Below are 19122 nucleotides of genomic sequence, written 5' to 3' on the forward strand. Positions count from 1 at the left end.
CAGCTAGCATGATACTGAACGAGATGAAGATGAGTAGCTGAATGGAATATATCTAATAGACCATGAAAAAAAACCCAGACAATATTCCACTTCTTCTTCTTCTTCTTCTTCTTATTATTATTATTATTATACATACATACTCTCTTCATATCAGCATTCTCGAAGGCCAGTGCTAGCTTACCCGTGACTCTGTGCTGTTAGCATGGCAGTCCAGTTACCTTGCAGCCAGTGTAGTGTTAGCAAAGGCCAATACTAGCACAATCAAGCCAGTATTATTATTATTATTATTATTATTATTATTTCCCCCCATGTAATTTATTTAGTTACTTTTAAAATCAACATCAACAGCTACACACCTGCAGCCAAGATTCTCTCAAAATCTAACATTTTTAACGACGCTAACTTGGCGGCCATGTTTGTTTGCAAATTGTCACTGTCGCCCGCTAATGCTCGTTTTACATCTCTGACGTGACATTGTGTTGTCCTGACAACATGCAATATTGCATGCTCATTCTCCATTGGGGAGAGTGATGTAATACACGGATGATAAGTGATATGATAACAATATTGCATGCTGTCAGTAAACCCACTATAAGGGAATCGAACACGTTTTTATTCCATGGAAAAAGTGTCCTGTATAATAATTTAAAATATATTGCAGTGTATTTGTTTAGGAGTTTGTGTATTTCTTATTAAAATATATACACTATGAGAAATGCATGTTAATACACTGTTATAGTGGGGAAAAAAATATATATATATATACGGAAGCCGAGAGAGGCCCTTCATATAATCCTTTTTTTTATTTACCTTGTTATCCCGAGATAACGACATAATTAATTCAGGATCTCGAGAAAACAACACAACTAATTCGAGATCTCGAGAAAACAAAACCGTTATTCCGAGATCTCGAGAAAACAAAACAATTATTTCATGATCTCGAGTAAACAGCTGAGAAATGGTTCATTCAGGTGCGCCGAGAGACTTGTGATATGCTGACTTTGGGGCTATTTCTCAGTCTGTATAGACGCAACTTTGGTCATTAGAATGTCTGGAATAATCGATCACCTAATAAGGCAATATTTTGATCAGGGGTTGACACAGGGAGAGATTGCATTGTCTTTTAATAAGGGATAATTTCAAAATTAGTCCGCGGCACCTCCGCAGAAGACTGGCCCGGCTTTCTCTCAAGGCATCGTAAAAAGCCATTTCTGCTCTGTTACATGTCCGCCAATTTCTAAGTCTTCGTTGTCTGACCCACAGGGGGCGCAGCTCTACTAGAAACCTCAGCTGTTTTCTCAAGATCATGAAATAATTGTTTTGTTTTTTCGTGATCTCGAATTAGTTGTGTTGTTTTCTCGACATCCTGAATTAATTATGTCGTTATTATCTCGGGATAACAAGGTGAATAAAAAAAAAAGGATTATATGAAGGGCCTCTCTCGGCTTCCATATATATATATATATTTTTTTTAAATGTATGATTTCCAGATGAATATTTTCACGATGAAAATGAATTTCCAGATTTTCTACAAAGCAATCTTGTGTGGGGTTTTGTTTCAATAAACGTTTTAATGTGTATATTAGCTGCTGTAACAGTCAACATGATCATGATTAAAAAAAAACCAAACACTTTAATTTAGTGCCAAGTTTTGTGCTTCACTATATTCCTGTTTTATTCTTGGTTCCTGTTACAGTTGTTTTATATGACGGTTAAACACACAGTCATGTGACCTGTATGGTCTGTATCTCACACACACACACACCACATGTGTAACAGGAAGTACAACTCAACACATACATCCAAGTAAAACAACATAAACGGTGGCAGAGGTGGACAAAGAACCCAACTTCATTACTGAAGTCAAAGTACAGATCCCGCTGGTCAAATGTTACTTCGATACAAGTGAAAGTTGTCCAGTTAAATTTTTACTTTGTCGTGAACAGTTTTGCGCTCGGGTTTCCGTCAGTGGGGGGTTTATAGCATCGACAAAGCTGACTTCATGTTAGGACTGTTATTCTGACACAAACAATAATTAAGATGAAAAAACAGATATCTGGAGTGTTCATATTCATCCTGCCAAAGTCAATACTTTGTAGAGCCACCTTTTGCTGCAATTACAGCTGCAAGTCTCTTGGAAAAAGCTCATTTTAATTCCAGCTTGTAAAGTGACAAAACAGGACAAACAACCCCGATTCCAAAAAAGTTGGGACAAAGTACAAATTGTGAATAAAAACGGAATGCAATAATTTACACATCTCAAAAACTGATATTGTTGCCCAAATGAGGATGGGTTCCCTTTTGAGTCTGGTTCCTCTCGAGGTTTCTTCATGTCGTCTGAGGGAGTTTTTCCTTGCCACCGTCGCCATGGGCTTCATCATTGGGGATAGATTAGGGATAAAATGAGCTCATGTTTTAAGTCGTTTAAATTCTGTAAAGCTGCTTTGCGACAATGTTTATTGTTAAAAGCGCTATACAAATAAACTTGACTTAAGTTAAAGTACTGAAGTACTTGCTTTTAAAAATACTTAAGTAATGAAAGTACATTTTCTGTCAGTGCATTGTTGTATTATTGCCACAACGCTTATAATACCTCATGCCTCTGAAGCAACCGACTGGATTATTTTGTGAATCCTCAAAATGAATGTATGTTGTGCCATCATGGTGGTTTAACGTTAAGCTAGCTAGTCAGTGAAACTCCACCTGACATGCTAGCAAACTCTTTTCAAACTCAAAATCATATTGGGTATCTAATGTTACTAGAAAAGAAAGATTTCTACATTCTGTTTATTTGGCAAGATTATGCTAAACATATTTCTGAAAGGACTTCAGATAAGTTAGCATTATTCATGTTAGCGTAACTCCGTTTTTACATGCTAACTAAGGGTGTCCAAGTTAACTAGCTATGTGTTATTGTTAGTCGTGGACAAGGCTACGGCAACTTGGTGGGAAAATCCAGAGAAAATCATTTGACTAACCAGACTGCACAGCTATTGCAACGTTACTGCTAGCTCTAAAAGCACAGACAACTTTATAATAAACTTTCTCTTGGAACAAAATGTTTACAGACCTCAATATGCTTCCGCAGGTTGGATGGCGAGTTTTTGTAGGCCGTGATGTGGTTCGTTTTAGGTAAACAAAGCAAACATTTAAATCGAAACTAATTTTTAATCCTTGCAGAAAACTGAAACATGGGTTCTAGGTATGGCCATGAATGTGTGCATTCTTCAGAAGAACCGCCTCCTTCCATTCTGCCATCAACTGATCGTGTTCAAATAACGCTGCTGAGAGATCACTGAACTCGATTTTATCCAGTCTATGGAGGTGACGTGACCCTAGTGATTACTGACAGGCTGTTTCAGTGTCACATGAGAAAAAATCAGTCACGTTTTTGAAAAGAAAAAACATCCACTTTCAAAGCCACTTCATAGTAACGAGGACCTTGATAGAAACATAGTGGAGTAAAAAGTACGATATTTGTCTTTCAAATGTAGTGAAGTTAAAGTCATAAGTTAAAAAAAATACTCAAGTAAAGTACAGATACTCAAAAAGTGTACTTAAGTACAGTACTCAAGTAACCGTACTTCATTACTGTCCACCTCTGAACAGTGGATCTGGAACACAGCGAGTGAGAGATTGAGACATGAATAAAGAACGGATGCTGCTTTAATGCCTCGGTCACAACTGACCGTACGTGCTCCTACGGCCGGTCTACATGCAAAAAATGCAAGAAACGCACGGAGGGCGCACATGAAACGCACGGAGGGCGCGCGTGTGACGTGCTGATTTTCGAGCTGTAGACTGGCCGCAGAGGTTCTTTGTCATGTCAAACAAACTCTACGGGCGCTTACGTTTTTTTCAGGTTGCAAGACAAACTTACGGCCAACGCACGTCTTTCTCCACGAACAAAAAAACCGCAGCGATTTGGGAAACGCCAAAAATCGCACCGCCAAAAAATCGTACGTCCGGTTGTGACCTAGGCTTAACTGTGTGTGTGTGTGTGTGTGTGTGTGTGTAGATGTCTCTGGTGGATCTGGGAAAGAAGTTGCTGGAGGCGGCTCGCTCTGGACAGGATGACGAGGTTCGGATCCTCATGGCCAACGGAGCGCCGTTCACCACAGACTGGGTGAGTGATGACATCATCATCATCATCATTATGACAGAAGACCAGCAGTGACTGTTTAATGATATTAAACCTCGTCTGAACTCTACAGCATGATATTAAAATTCTACACATGTGGCTATATTTCTGTATAAATCCTGACTCAGGGGCAGGGCTTCATGTGACTTATGTGAGCTTTGTTTGTGATGTCACAAAGTAAACTCGACAAATTTGGACCAATCACATGTGAGATTATATGATGATGATGATGATGATGACGATGTTGACAAGCCACAGAACCAGTGTGTTATGCCAGCTAGCGAACACACAGTCATGTTAACACTCACGATAACAATGAATGAAATGATGATGGTTGTCATGGTAACACTGAATTACAGTATATTCGGACAGGTTTGAGTTTCTATTCAATAAGACTCTGAAACTGGTACACTAATGTGAGCAGGTTTACCAGAAACCCGAATAACGACCTGAGATACTCTTGCAAACACGTAGTGAACCCCTAGTAAGCTACACAAGGCAAGGCAAGGCAAGTTTATTTCTATAGCGCATTTCATACACAGTGGCAGTTCAATGTGCTTTACAGAAGTAAAAGCAAAACAGTAAACAATAGAAAATAAAATTACATAAAATAAAGGGGTAAGAAGAGTGAAAAAAATAATAAGAATTAAACAATAGTAGAAATAAAATAATAAAATGAAGTAAAAGTTCAGTAAAAAACAGCAGAATAAAATAGAATAAAAGTTAAGTAAAGTTTAAAACATGTAAAGATGATGATATTTATCAGTTAGCAGAAAGCATCTGAGAACAGCTTGGTCTTTAGTCTAGATTTGAAGCTGCCAACAGCAGGAGCATTTTTGATGTCCTCTGGCAGTTGGTTCCATAGCTGTACTGCATAGGAGCTAAAAGCTGCTTCACCACACTTTGTTTTAACAACTGGTTTTAATAGTAAATTTTTCTGCTGCGATCTGGTAGATCTGATTGGGTTAGGCCGCTGCAACATATCAGAGAGGTAATTGGGCCCTGGACCATTTAGAGATTTGTACACCAGCAGCAAAGCTTTAAAGTCAATTCTGTAGCTTACTGGAAGCCAGTGAAGGGACCTTAGAATTGGAGTAATGTGCTCTGTTCTTTTTGTTCGTGTGAGAACCCTAGCCGCTGCATTTTGAACCACCTGAAGTCGTTTGATGGTCTTTTTTGGCAGGCCTGTGAAAAGGCCATTGCAGTAATCAACCCTACTAGAGATGAAGGCATGTATAAGTTTTTCCAGATCATTTTTTGACATAAGTCCTCTTAGTTTGTAAATGTTTTTTAGGTGATAAAATGCCGTTTTAGTGATTGCTTTCATGTGCCTGTCAAAGTTTAGCTCGCTGTCAATGAAAACACCAAGATTTTTAACCATTTCTTTTGTTTTAATCCCCTTTGTGTCAAGAATAGTGGTAATCCTGAGTCTTTCATCTTTTTTCCCAAATAGAATTACTTCTGTTTTATCTGTGTTCAGCTGAAGAAAATTTTGTGACATCCAGTTGTTGATTTGGTCGATACACTGGTAGAGACATTCAAGGGGGGCATAATCATTAGGTGATAGAGCAAAATAAATTTGGGTGTCATCTGCATAGCAGTGATACAAAATTGAGTTGCTCTTGATAATTTGTCCAAGTGGGAGCATATAAAGGTTGAATAGTAATGGTCTGAGGATCGACCCCTGGGGGACACCACAGGTCAAGGACATTGATGTTGAGGTACAATTTCCCATGGTAACAAAGAAGCTTCTAAGTATGATTTTAACCAATTGATAACTTTACCAGTCAACCCAACCCAGTGTTCAAGTCGATATAGCAGTATGTTGTGATCAACAGTATCAAAAGCTGCACTGAGGTCCAGTAACACCAGGACCGATGTTTTGCCTGCATCAGTATTAAGACACATGTCATTTATAACTTTAATCAGCGCTGTTTCAGTGCTGTGATTGACACAAAATCCTGACTGAAAGTTATCAAAACAGCTGTTTGATATCAAGAAGGCAGTTAATTGATTGAAGACAATTTTTTCAAGGATTTTCCCAGTGAATGGTAGATTTAATATTGGCCTGTAGTTGTTCGATACTGAAGCATCCGGATTATTCTTTTTAAGTAGGGGCTTTACAACGGCTTTTTTCAGGGACACAGGAAAAATGCCAGTCTCTAGGGATGTATTTATGATCTGAAGCACATCTGTAATTATGAGGTGAAGAACAGACTTAAAAAAGTTGGTGGGCAGAATGTCCAATACAGATGTTGAGGAACTGAGATTTTGTACAGTTTTTTCAAGAGTCTCGTAATCAATCAAACAAAATTCTGACATTGTGTTGAAATTGTTTGTCTGTGTCACTGGTGATTGCAGCTTTTCAGTTATTTGCAACTGAGATATATTATGAGCAATATTCTGCCGTATTTTATCAATTTTACCTTTGAAGAAGGATGCAAACTCATTGCATTTATTAACTGAGAGAAGTTCAGGTGCTAATTGTGGTGGGGGATTAGTTAGCTTCTCTACTGTTGAAAATAGCACATGGGCATTGTTCATATTCCTGTTGATGATGTTGGAGAAGAAAGACTGTCTTGCTTTACCAATTTCATAATTATATTTACAAAGCATCTCTTTATGGATTTGATAATGGATGGGAAGTTAGATTTGCGCCATCTTCTTTCAGTCTTTCTACATTCTGTCTTTAGCAATTTAACAGCTGGGTATTGCTTCCATGGTGCTTTCTGCTTGTCATTCACTCTTTTGATTTTGAATGGAGCAATATCATCCATAATTTGGGTCATATTTAAATTAAAAATTTCCAGTAAGTTGTCTACAGAGTCTGACATTTTAGTTGAGATCCGAGAGAGAGCTTGCTCAAAGAGAACACACGTGTTGTCATTATGACTCTCCTACCCATAGTCGTTGAGCTGTTCTGAATGTGAGGGGACATAGAAACCTCAGAGAAAACACAAAAACGATCAGATAAGGCCAGGTCAACAACAGTATTAGAAACAGTAAGACCCTTTGTGATAACGAGGTCAAGGGTATGACCACGAGAGTGGGTCGGCCCCTGTACATGTTGTACTAGGTTGAAGTTGTCAATAAGTGCAAGTAGTTCTCTGGCATAAGTGTTTTCAGGATTATCTACATGCAAGTTAAAATCCCCAGATATAATAAGACAGTCAAACTCTAAGCAAATGACTGACAACAGTTCACCAAACTCTTCCAGAAAAACTTTGGCTGGATGTCTCGGAGGCCTGTAAATAGTTAATAATAATATGTTAGGAGAGCATGTAACAAGTGCACACAAGTATTCAAAGGATGTAAAATCACCAAGTGAGGACTGTTTACATTGAAAAGAGGCTTTGAATATATTTGCGATCCCTCCACCTTTCCCCTGTCGAGTAGCACTCATGAAATTAAAATTTGGGGGAGTTGCTTCAATAAGGGTGGTAGCACTATTTGTTGATCCAGCCATGTTTCAGTTAGAAGCAAAAAAACAGTGTTTGCAGATAAGATCATTATTTAAAAATGACTTGTTTGAAAGTGATCTAACGTTCAGAAGAGCTAGCTTTACAGAAAGTCTAGAAGTAATATCCACTTGGGCACTCTGATGTTGTTTTGAAACAGGAAGGAGACTAGACTGGTTTACCCCCTGGGTTAAATATGCTCTATGTTTTCTATTTCTTATCAACACAGGAATAGAGAATGGCATAGGCATACTGGGTCCCAGCTTGTTTTCAAAACTACACCCAATGCAGGGACCCACAGCACATCATACAAGACTCTCTGTATATTCCATGAGGTTGGGAGGGGGAAGGATTGGAGATGTCATGTATTTTTTAGATACACAGTCGCTTTACATATTCTGTTGATGTTTAGCGAACTAGTTTTAGCGATGGTAGGCTGTTAGTAATATGTGTGTGTGTGTGTTGTGTGTTTAGCTGGGGACGTCGCCACTGCACCTCTCAGCTCAGTACGGTCACTACTCTACCACTGAAGTGCTGCTGCGTGCCGGAGTCAGCCGAGACGCTCGCACCAAAGTGGACCGAACACCTCTGCACATGGCTGCTTCAGAAGGCCACGCCTCCATCGTAGAGGTGCTGCTGCAGGTAAAAGGGCTCTGGCTTACAGGTGTAAAGGAGACGGGTGACATCATTATACAAATAGGAATGGTTATAATACAGGTCTACTTAATAATGTTTTTAATGAGCTTATTAAATTTGTGAGTGGAGTTTTCTTGTAATCAGTGTGTTGATCCTTAATTTCACACACACACACACACACACACACACACATATATATATATATATATATATATATATATATATATATATATATATATATATATATATGTGTGTGTGTGTGTGTGTGTGTGCATTTGTTTGTGTTAAAGTGTAGAAGTGCAGCATATGATGTCAGAGCAGCTTTGATGTTCATGCACTCATGTATTTGTCTGTCTTAGAGAGCAGCAATTTCATCATTAGAGAATAAACAGAATAAACCACTTCCTGTGCTTTCATCCTCACTGACTGATGAACAGTGACTGCATTGTGTGTGTGTGTGTGTGTGTGTGTGTGTGTAGCATGGCGCCGATGTGAATGCTAAGGACATGTTGAAGATGACGGCTCTGCATTGGGCGGTTGAACATGGACACGGTGACGTGGTAGCGCTGCTGCTGAGGTTTGGCGCTGATGTTCACGCTCAGAGTAAATTCGGCAAAACGGCGCTCGATATCGCACTCGACAACAACAATGAGGACCTGGCAGAAATCCTGCAGGTTTCAAACACACACACACCTGGAATACCATCGTAACCACCTAACACCCCTCCTCCCACCAAGATACCATTACAACCATCTAACAGCTCCATAGTAACCACGAGATACTATTGCAAGCAAGAGCCAACCCCTGTTTGATATACCACCGCAACTGCATAGCAACACTAGTAACCAGCTGAGGTACCATCTCAAACACCTAGCAACACCCTAACAACCACCTGAGATATCATTCCCACCCCTTAGTAACTGCCTGAGATACCGTTGCAAAAACCTAGCGACCACCAGGGATAATATCACAAGCACATTGAGACTCCTGAGCAACCACCAGTGATAAAACAGCAACCAACGACTGATTCGCCTGTAACCACCTAGTGTAACTTATTAACCAGCGAGCAGTACCTTAGCAACAGTGTGTGATTGTTGAGCAGTGCAGTGTGTGTAGTCTGTTCAGTAAACACACTGTAGTGGTGTGAACAGTGTGAATGTTTCAGATGTGGTGATTAGTGGTGATGTGATGCAGGTGGCGATGCAGAACCAAATCAACACAAACCCTGAGAGTCCTGATATGCTGACCATCCACACTGCATCACCTCAGTTCATCATTGGCCCTGGGGGAGTGGTCAACTTGACCGGCCTCATCTCACCCTCGAACACGGCGAAACCTGCAGGTACACACACATTACATTACATGCATTCAGCAGATGCTCTTATCTAGAGTGACATACAACGAGTGCAAAAGTCAGGTACACAAAGTGCTGAACTTCTAGACAAGAAAATTCAAGTACCAACTGAACAAGTGACAGCAATACCTAGTGTACTATGCTGTAGGAATACCAATACTCAAACAGCCAAGGAAACAAAATCAACCATATAAAGTACAACTAAATACAGAACTCAAACGGCTAACCCCAGGCTAGACTGTCCACAGCCTGGGTTGGTCTAGACCAATACGCAGTTACACAGTGGGTAGGGAAGCACGGGAGAGGTGCAGCCTGAAGAGGTGAGTCTTCAATCTGCGCATGAAGGTGGTCAGGGAGTCGGCAGTTCTGACCTCAATGGGAAGGTCATTCCACCAATGGGAAGCTAGGACAGACAGCAGTCTTGAGCAGGCTGGGCAGGAGTGGGGAGGAGGAGGGGCCAGGTGACCAGTAGTAGCGGAGCGTAGGGATCTGGCTGGTGTGTAGGGGCAGATCAGACTCTGGGGGTATGATGGCCCTGACCCCTTCAGTGCCTAGTAAGCTAGCACCAATGTCTTAAATTTTATGTGAGCTGCGATAGGCAGCCAGTGCAGGTCAGCAAGCAGAGGGGTGACATGGGAGGAACAAGGGAGGTTGTAGACCAGGCGAGCTGCAGCATTCTGGATGAGCTGCAGGGGTCTGATGGTAGAAGGCCAACAAGGGGAGAGGATCAGTGCTTAGACCAGGATCTGAGTAGAGTAGGTGGTAAGAAAAGGGCAGATTCTTTGGATGTTGTAGAGGAGGAATCTACACATCTGGGTCACTGCAGTGATGTTCGCTGAGGAAGAGAGTTTATCACTGAACACAACCCCTAGGTTCTTCGCACTGGGTGAAGGAGACCCAGAGATGTCCCCCAGGGAGATGACAATGTCCAGGGGTGGAGAGGATGGGGCGGGAATGTAGATTACCTCCGTCTTGCCTGGGTTGAGCTTCAGGTGATGGTTGTCCATCCAGCTCTGGATGTCACACAGGCAAGCAGAGATGCGAGCGGAGACCTGTGTGTCAGAAGGAGGAAAAGAGAGAAACAGTTGGGTGTCATCAGCATAGCAGTGGTAGGATAGACCATGAGCAGAGATAATTGGGCTGAGAGACTGGGTGTAGAGGGAGAAGAGAAGTGGACCAAGGACTGAACCTTGAGGGACGCCAGTGGTAAATGGGCATGGCGCTGATACAATACCAGACCAGGTAACCTGGAAGGAGCGACCAGAGAGGTAGGACTTGAACCAGTCTAGGGCTGTCCCACAGATCCCCAGAGCTGATAGGGATGACAGGAGGATGGAGTGATCAATGGTGTCGAATGCAACAAAAAGGTCAAGGAGAATCAGGACAGAGGAAAGGGAGACAGCACGTGCTGCATGAAATGCCTCACTGACTGAGAGAAGCGCAGTCTTGTTTGAGTGTCCGGCTCGGAAACTGGACTGATGAGGATCCAGGAGGTTGTTTCGTGAGAGAAAGGAGGAGAGTTGGTTAGCAACAGTATGTTCAACCATCTTTGATAGGAAGAGAAGAAGAGAAACAGGGTGGTAGTTCTGGATGACCGAGGGGTCCAAGGTGTTTTTTTTTTTTTTTTTTTAGCAGAGGAATGATGTGGGCTTGTACGAAGCTGGAGGGAAATTATCCGGAGAACAAGGAGTTGTTGTTGAGGGAGGTGATAAATGGGAGGATGTCAGGAGTGATGGTCTGGAGGAGAGATGAGGGGATAGGGTCAAGGGCACAGGTGGTCGGCTGGTGAGGGAACAGGAGCTGGGAGACATCTGAGGTGGAAAGAAAAAACAGGGAGCAAGGGGGGAAGAGACAGGGAGGGTGGGGAGGCAGGCGTGGCGAAGGAGTTGTGGATGGCTATGATCTCCTCAAAAAAGATTGCAAAGTCCTCTGCAGTGATGGAGGACTGAGGTGCAGCTGGTGGAGAGTTGAGGAGAGAAGAGAAAACAGAAAACAGTTGACGGGAGTTGGAGATGGAGGTATGAATTTTGGAGTGATAAAACTTGATCTTGGCCAATTTGAGTGAGTCTGTGAACTCAGCAAGGAGGGATTAGTAGTGGGACAGGGCGGCAGGGGCTTTGGATTTTACACACACACACACACACACACACACACACACACACCTCATGTCATCCTGATCTCACTGAATGAATGTCTTTGTTCTGGTATGTACTTTTGATGTGAAATTAGTGTGTGTGTGTGAGTGAGAGATTATTAAGCTGAAATAGTTCTCTGTCCTCCTTCACCATCTTTCTCTGAAAACCCTCTTTGTCTCATCAAAGCAGCATCTCAAACATCATCTCCATTTCTCCCTCAGTGCAGTCATGTGACCATGTAAAAATACACACACACACACACACACACACACACACACACACACACACTGCATGATAGAACACAACCAAATTGGTAAACTCACAGATGATGGATGGTCAAAGGAGCACACACCTGTAAACCCCAATGTAGCACACTTCTACAGAGTGTGTTATTGTGTGTCACCGTGTGTGTGTGTGTGTGTGTGTGTGTAGTGATGGCCACTGAGGAGGTTGTGACTGCAGACTCCGTCGATGGTGCCATCCAGCAGGTTGTAACTTCTGGAGGTCAGCAGGTCATCACCATAGTAACTGATGGCATTCAGCTGGGAAACCTGCAAGGGGGCGGAGCCATCAACCAACCTATCATAGTCACGATGCCAGACGGACAACAAGGTCAGAAATCAAACGGCTGTGTCCCAAACGCACGTGTGTGCTGAAGTTCACAGAGAAGTGGCACGAGAAACACAGCGTGTGCACTAGCCTGCTACAACCCCGATTCCAAAAAAGTTGGGACAAAGTACAAATTGTAAATAAAAACGGAATGCAATGATGTGGAAGTTTCAAAATTCCATATTTTATTCAGAATAGAACATAGATGACATATCAAATGTTTAAACTGAGAAAATGTATCATTTAAAGAGAAAAATTAGGTGATTTTAAATTTCATAACAACAACACATCTCAAAAAAGTTGGGACAAGGCCATGTTTCCCACTGTGAGACATCCCCTTTTCTCTTTACAACAGTCTGTAAACGTCTGGGGACTGAGGAGACAAGTTGCTCAAGTTTAGGGATAGGAATGTTAACCCATTCTTGTCTAATGTAGGATTCTAGTTGCTCAACTGTCTTAGGTCTTTTTTGTCGTATCTTCCGTTTTATGATGCGCCAAATGTTTTCTATGGGTGAAAGATCTGGACTGCAGGCTGGCCAGTTCAGTACCCGGACCCTTCTTCTACACAGCCATGATGCTGTAATTGATGCAGTATGTGGTTTGGCATTGTCATGTTGGAAAATGCAAGGTCTTCCCTGAAAGAGACGTCGTCTGGATGGAGCATATGTTGCTCTAGAACCTGGATATACCTTTCAGCATTGATGGTGTATTTCCAGATGTGTAAGCTGCCCATGCCACATGCACTAATGCAACCCCATACCATCAGAGATGCAGGCTTCTGAACTGAGCGCTAATAACAACTTGGGTCGTCCTTCTCCTCTTTAGTCCGAATGACACGGCGTCCCTGATTTCCATAAAGAACTTCACATTTTGATTCGTCTGACCACAGAACAGTTTTCCACTTTGCCACAGTCCATTTTAAATGAGCCTTGGCCCAGAGAAGACGTCTGCGCTTCTGGATCATGTTTAGATACGGCTTCTTCTTTGAACTATAGAGTTTTAGCTGGCAACGGCGGATGGCACGGTGAATTGTGTTCACAGATAATGTTCTCTGGAAATATTCCTGAGCCCATTTTGTGATTTCCAATACAGAAGCATGCCTGTATGTGATGCAGTGCCGTCTAAGGGCCCGAAGATCACGGGCACCCAGTATGGTTTTCTGGCCTTGACCCTTACGCACAGAGATTCTTCCAGATTCTCTGAATCTTTTGATGATATTATGCACTGTAGATGATGATATGTTCAAACTCTTTGCAATTTTACACTGTCGAACTCCTTTCTGATATTGCTCCACTATTTGTCGGCGCAGAATTAGGGGGATTGGTGATCCTCTTCCCATCTTTACTTCTGAGAGCCGCTGCCACTCCAAGATGCTCTTTTTATCCCCGGTCATGTTAATGACCTATTGCCAATTGACCTAATGAGTTGCAATTTGGTCCTCCAGCTGTTCCTTTTTTGTACCTTTAACTTTTCCAGCCTCTTATTGCCCCTGTCCCAACTTTTTTGAGATGTGTTGCTGTCATGAAATTTCAAATGAGCCAATATTTGGCATGAAATTTCAAAATGTCTCACTTTCGACATTTGATATATTGTCTATGTTCTATTGTGAATTCAATATCAGTTTTTGAGATTTGTAAATTATTGCATTCCATTTTTATTTACAATTTGTACTTTGTCCCAAGGGCGGCACGGTGGTGTAGTGGTTAGCGCTGTCGCCTCACAGCAAGAAGGTCCTGGGTTCGAGCCCCGGGGCCGGCGAGGGCCTTTCTGTGCGGAGTTTGCATGTTCTCCCCGTGTCCGCGTGGGTTTCCTCTGGGTGCTCCGGTTTCCCCCACAGTCCAAAGACATGCAGGTTAGGTTAACTGGTGACTCTAAATTGACCGTAGGTGTGAATGTGAGTGTGAATGGTTGTCTGTGTCCATGTGTCAGCCCTGTGATGACCTGGCGACTTGTCCAGGGTGAACCCCGCCTTTCGCCCGTAGTCAGCTGGGATAGGCTCCAGCTTGCCTGCGACCCTGTAGAAGGATAAAGCGGCTAGAGATAATGAGATGAGAATGAGACTTTGTCCCAACTTTTTTGGAATCGGGGTTGTAGATAAACGGCTATTTAGCAGTTAGCATATGATTACTTTTCTATCTATGCATCTCTAGTTCTGTGTTCTTGTTTACATCGCTTGTGTTTAGTAATTTTGGTGTGTTTGTGTTCAGTGTTGACAGTTCCAGCCACAGACGTAGCAGAGGAGACGGTGGTGAGCGACGAACCATCATTGAAACGAGCGAGACTGGAAGAGGAAGAAGAGGAGGAAGAAGAGGAGAACACCACCACACACACACACGAGACGAAGGTCAACACACACAAACACACACACCAAGGTCAGCAAAGCAGATACTGATGTTAGTTAAAGGTTCTAATTGCAAAATTGAATTCTGGGAAAAATTTTCTATTTCTGTTGCTGTTGGAGTTTCGAGATGTTTCACTGCTGCACACACGTACTGTGTATCCTGTGTGTGGATGTTTTGCCGAGATAAAAAAAAATCCCGCATTTTACGATTCCGAAAATTGTCAAACCAAGTGAGCAGCAATATCACGTGACCACCATGGGGTATGTCTGACCTACTTTTTAACCAAAACAAGTCGGCGTGGGCGAACATGGCAGACTCGGCTCTTCCACCAGCAGAAAAGAAAAGGAAAGCCTGCCTAGTGAGTGCAACTGCAAGATAGAGCAAGGTTAGATGACTAAAATCATTTTAGCTAGTGCTTAGCTGTCTAACCTTAGAATGCATGGGCTTGACTCTATGGTAGCGAATATGGAGTTACAGGGGCCTTTCATGTGACGTCATCGTAACTGCGGATTTGTTTATCCAGGCATGCTTTGTGTTTGCACCAGTGACCGGCACAAGTGTACGCAAGTGATTGTAAGCCCAATTCAGTACATCTACAGATAAATTTGTAGAAGTTCCTTCTAAAAGAACAACGCCAGAGACCTGTAGTGCTTTTGCATGTAATAACAGACGTGGAGATAAGCCTGGTTGAACTTCTCACTGCTTCCTGGTGAACCCAGAAAGATGAGAAAAATGGTAAGCTGCAGTTAAATGGGAAGAAAAACATTCCCATGTGTGTGGAGAACATTTTATATCAGGTGAGTGTGAAAGCTCTGTGCAACATTAAACTGTGGATCTGGATGTGGGCTTTGGATGCAATATATTTTATGAGACCTAATGCTTGGCTCGACTATCAGCATGTTTGTTATGTACTGATAATGTAGACTCGGCGAAACACCATAAAATATGCTATATCTTGGCCCTGACTTGTTTATTACTATTAGAAGTCTATGTTTGAGCTTACCTTTGTCATAATAAGGTATTTTTCTTTACTGAGGATTTCCCATAACATTCCGGCATGAAACCTGCCTCGAAATATTGGTAGGCATCTGTACTTTTGTGAAGTCAAGTCAAGTTTGTTGTATAACGCTTTTAACAATAGACATTGTCCCAAAGCAGCTTTACAGAATCTGAATGACCCAAGACATGAGCCAGTTTTATCCCTAATCTATCCCCAATGAGCAAGCCCGTGGCGACGGTGGCAAGGAAAAACTCCCCCAGACAACACGAGGAAGAAAACTCGAGAGGAGCCAGACCCAAAATGGAACCCATCCTCACCTGGACAACAACAGACAACATGACTATAACATTAACAGTTTTAACATGAAGTCAGTTTCGTTGGTGTTTTAATTCTTCATTAATGGAAACTTGAGTGCAAAACTGTTCATGACAACCGCAGTCCCAGAGTTAGCAAGCCAACTGTAGTCCTCAGCCATAAAAGCATTACTGTAAGAGTCCAGAGCATCTTCCAAGTGTGACTTTCAACTGTCCGTATGGGGCCGTCCTCCACAGGAGCGATGCGATGAGACTCCAACCAGACACAGGGCACCAGGATGGATCAGGCAGGTCTGAGGAGCAGAAGAGGTCAGCATCTCGATCCCAGGATTGACATGTAACTCAGAGGGACAGATTGGGGGAGAAGAAGAGAGAGAAAACACAGGTTGTTAGGTATGCCCAATGTCACCTGGATAAGTAGGAACAGTATACATTTTGCGCTGAGTACAAGTAGGGACTCCGGCAACTAACTATAACAGCATAACTAAAAGGGGAGAGCCAGAAGGTAACACAGGCATGAGGGACCCCGGGACATAAAGCAGCAGCCACTACACCGTCAACAAACTCGAGTGAGCAAGCGAGTGGGGGACTGACAGCATCCATACATCCCAGTTTACCAAACCACTCTACAGTGGTGCTTGAAAGTTTGTGAACCCTTTAGAATTTTCTATATTTCTGCATAAATATGACCTAAAACATCATCAGATTTTCACACAAGTCCTAAAAGTAGATAAAGAGAACCCAGTTAAACAAATGAGACAAAAATATTATACTTGGTCATTTATTTACTGAGGAAAATGATCCAGTATTACATATCTGTGAGTGGCAAAAGTATGTGAACCTTTGCTTTCAGTATCTGGTGTGACCCCCTTGTGCAGCAATAACTGCAACTAAACGTTTCCGGTAACTGTTGATCAGTCCTGCACACCGGCTTGGAGGAATTTTAGCCCGTTCCTCTGTACAGAACAGCTTCAACTCTGGGATGTTGGTGGGTTTCCTCACATGAGCTGCTCGCTTCAGGTCCTTCCACAACATTTCAATTGGATTAAGGTCAGGACTTTGACTTGGCCATTCCAAAACATGAACTTTATTCTTCTTTAACCATTCTCTGGTAGAATGACTTGTGTGCTTAGGGTCGTTGTCTTGCTGCATGACCCACCTTCTCTTGAGATTCAGTTCATGGACAGATGTTCTGACATTTTCCTTTAGAATTCGCTGGTATAATTCAGAATTCGTTGTTCCATCAATGACGGCAATCCGTCCTGGCCCAGATGCAGCAAAACAGGCCCAAACCATGATACTACCACCACCATGTTTCACAAATGGGACAAGGTTCTTATGCTGGAATGCAGTGTTTTCCTTTCTCCAAACATAATGCTTCTCATTTAAACCAAAAAGTTCTATTTTGGTCTCATCCGTCCACAAAACATTTTTCCAATAGCCTTCTGGCTTGTCCACATGATCTTTAGCACTGCAGATGAGCAGCAATGTTCTTTATGGAGAGCAGTAGCTTTCTCCTTGCAACCCTGCCATGCACACCATTGTTGTTCAGTGTTCTCCTGATGGTGGACTCGTGAACATTAACATTAGCCAATGTGAGAGAGGCCTTCAGTTGCTTAGAAGTTACCCTGGGGTCCTTTGTGACCTCGCTGACTATTACACGCCTTGCTCTTGGAATGATCTTTGTTGCTCGACCACTCCTGGGGAGGGTAACAATGGTCTTGAATTTCCTCCATTTGTACACAATCTGTCTGACTGTGGATTGGTGGAGTCCAAACTCTTTACAGATGGTTTTGTAACCTTTTCCAGCCTGATGAGCATCAACAACGCTTTTTCTGAGGTCCTCAGAAATCTCCTTTGTTCGTGCCATGATCCACTTCCACAAACATGCGTTGTGAAGATCAGACTTTGATAGATCCCTGTTCTTGAAACAAAACAGGGTGCCCACTCACACCTGATTGTCATCCCATTGATTGAAAACACCTGACTCTTTCACCTTCAAATTAACTGCTAATCCTAGAGGTTCACATACTTCTGCCACTCACAGATATGTAATATTGGATCATTTTCCTCAATAAAAAAATGACCAAGTATAATATTTTTGTCTCATTTGTTTAACTGGGTTCTCTTTATCTACTTTTAGGACTTGTGTGAAAATCCGATGATGTTTTAGGTCATATTTATGCAGAAATATAGAAAATTCTAAAGGGTTCACAAACTTTCAAGCGCCACTGTATGTCTGAGGACCCTCCAGATCTACTCCTTTACCTCATAAACACCATTAACAAAAGGCTTGACTAAACAGATATGTTTTCAGCCGAGACTTAAACGCTGAGACTGTGTCTGATTCCCGAACACTACTTGGAAGGCTGTTCCATAACTGTGGGGCTTTGTAAGAAAAGGCTCCGCCCCCTGATGTAGCCTTCACTATACGAGGTACCAGCAGATAGCCTGCACCTTTTGATCTAAGTAGGCGTGGCGGGTCATAGAGGACCAGCAATTCACTCAGGTACTGTGGTGCGAGACCATTCAGTGCTTTGAAGGTCAATAGTAGTATTTTATAATCAATAGGAAATTTGATTGGGAGCCAATGCAGTGTGGATAAGACAGGGGTGATGGGGTCATATTTTCTAGTTCTAGTAAGGACTCTTGCTGCTGCATTTTGAACTAACTGGAGCTTGTTTATGCACTTATTGGAACATCCAGACAGTAAGGCATTACAATAATCCAACCTGGAGGGAACGAAAGCATGGACTAGTTTTTCTGCATCGTGTAGCAACATTAAATGTCTTATCTTAGCAATATTTCTGAGATGAAAGAAAGCTATCCGGGTAATGTTATCAGTGTGAGTTTTGAATGAAAGACTGGGGTCAATAATCACTCCGAGGTCTTTTACTGCTGCACATGAAGAAACAGAAAGGCCATCCAGAGTTACTGTGGAATCAGAAAACTTACTTCTAGCTGCATGTGGTCCAAGTACAAGTACTTCAGTCTTGTCAGAGTTAAGCAGAAGGAAATTAATAAGCATCCAGTGTCTAATGTCCTTCACACATTCCTCAATTCTATTAAGCTGGTGTCACTCATCTGGTTTTGCAGAAACATACAACTGTGTGTCATCAGCATAACAGTGGGA

The 19122-nt window shown here is 42.3% G+C and overlaps 1 protein-coding gene across 3 annotated transcripts in view; it reads left to right on the top strand.

The window, feature by feature from the left end:
- The window catches only part of gabpb1 (GA binding protein transcription factor subunit beta 1), a 43974-nt gene that overhangs the window by 17292 nt on the left and 7560 nt on the right, over positions 1-19122 (top strand). For all 3 annotated transcript variants that reach the window (XM_060924277.1, XM_060924276.1, XM_060924278.1), the window contains exons 2-7: positions 4019-4126; positions 8074-8241; positions 8715-8909; positions 9430-9577; positions 12157-12336; positions 14541-14677. In XM_060924277.1, the coding sequence (XP_060780260.1) occupies positions 4019-4126; positions 8074-8241; positions 8715-8909; positions 9430-9577; positions 12157-12336; positions 14541-14677 (936 nt within the window). The remainder of the gene's footprint in view (positions 1-4018; positions 4127-8073; positions 8242-8714; positions 8910-9429; positions 9578-12156; positions 12337-14540; positions 14678-19122) is intronic.

Source organism: Neoarius graeffei, chromosome 6 (assembly GCF_027579695.1).
Source record: "Neoarius graeffei isolate fNeoGra1 chromosome 6, fNeoGra1.pri, whole genome shotgun sequence".
NCBI classification, from domain to species: domain Eukaryota; kingdom Metazoa; phylum Chordata; class Actinopteri; order Siluriformes; family Ariidae; genus Neoarius; species Neoarius graeffei.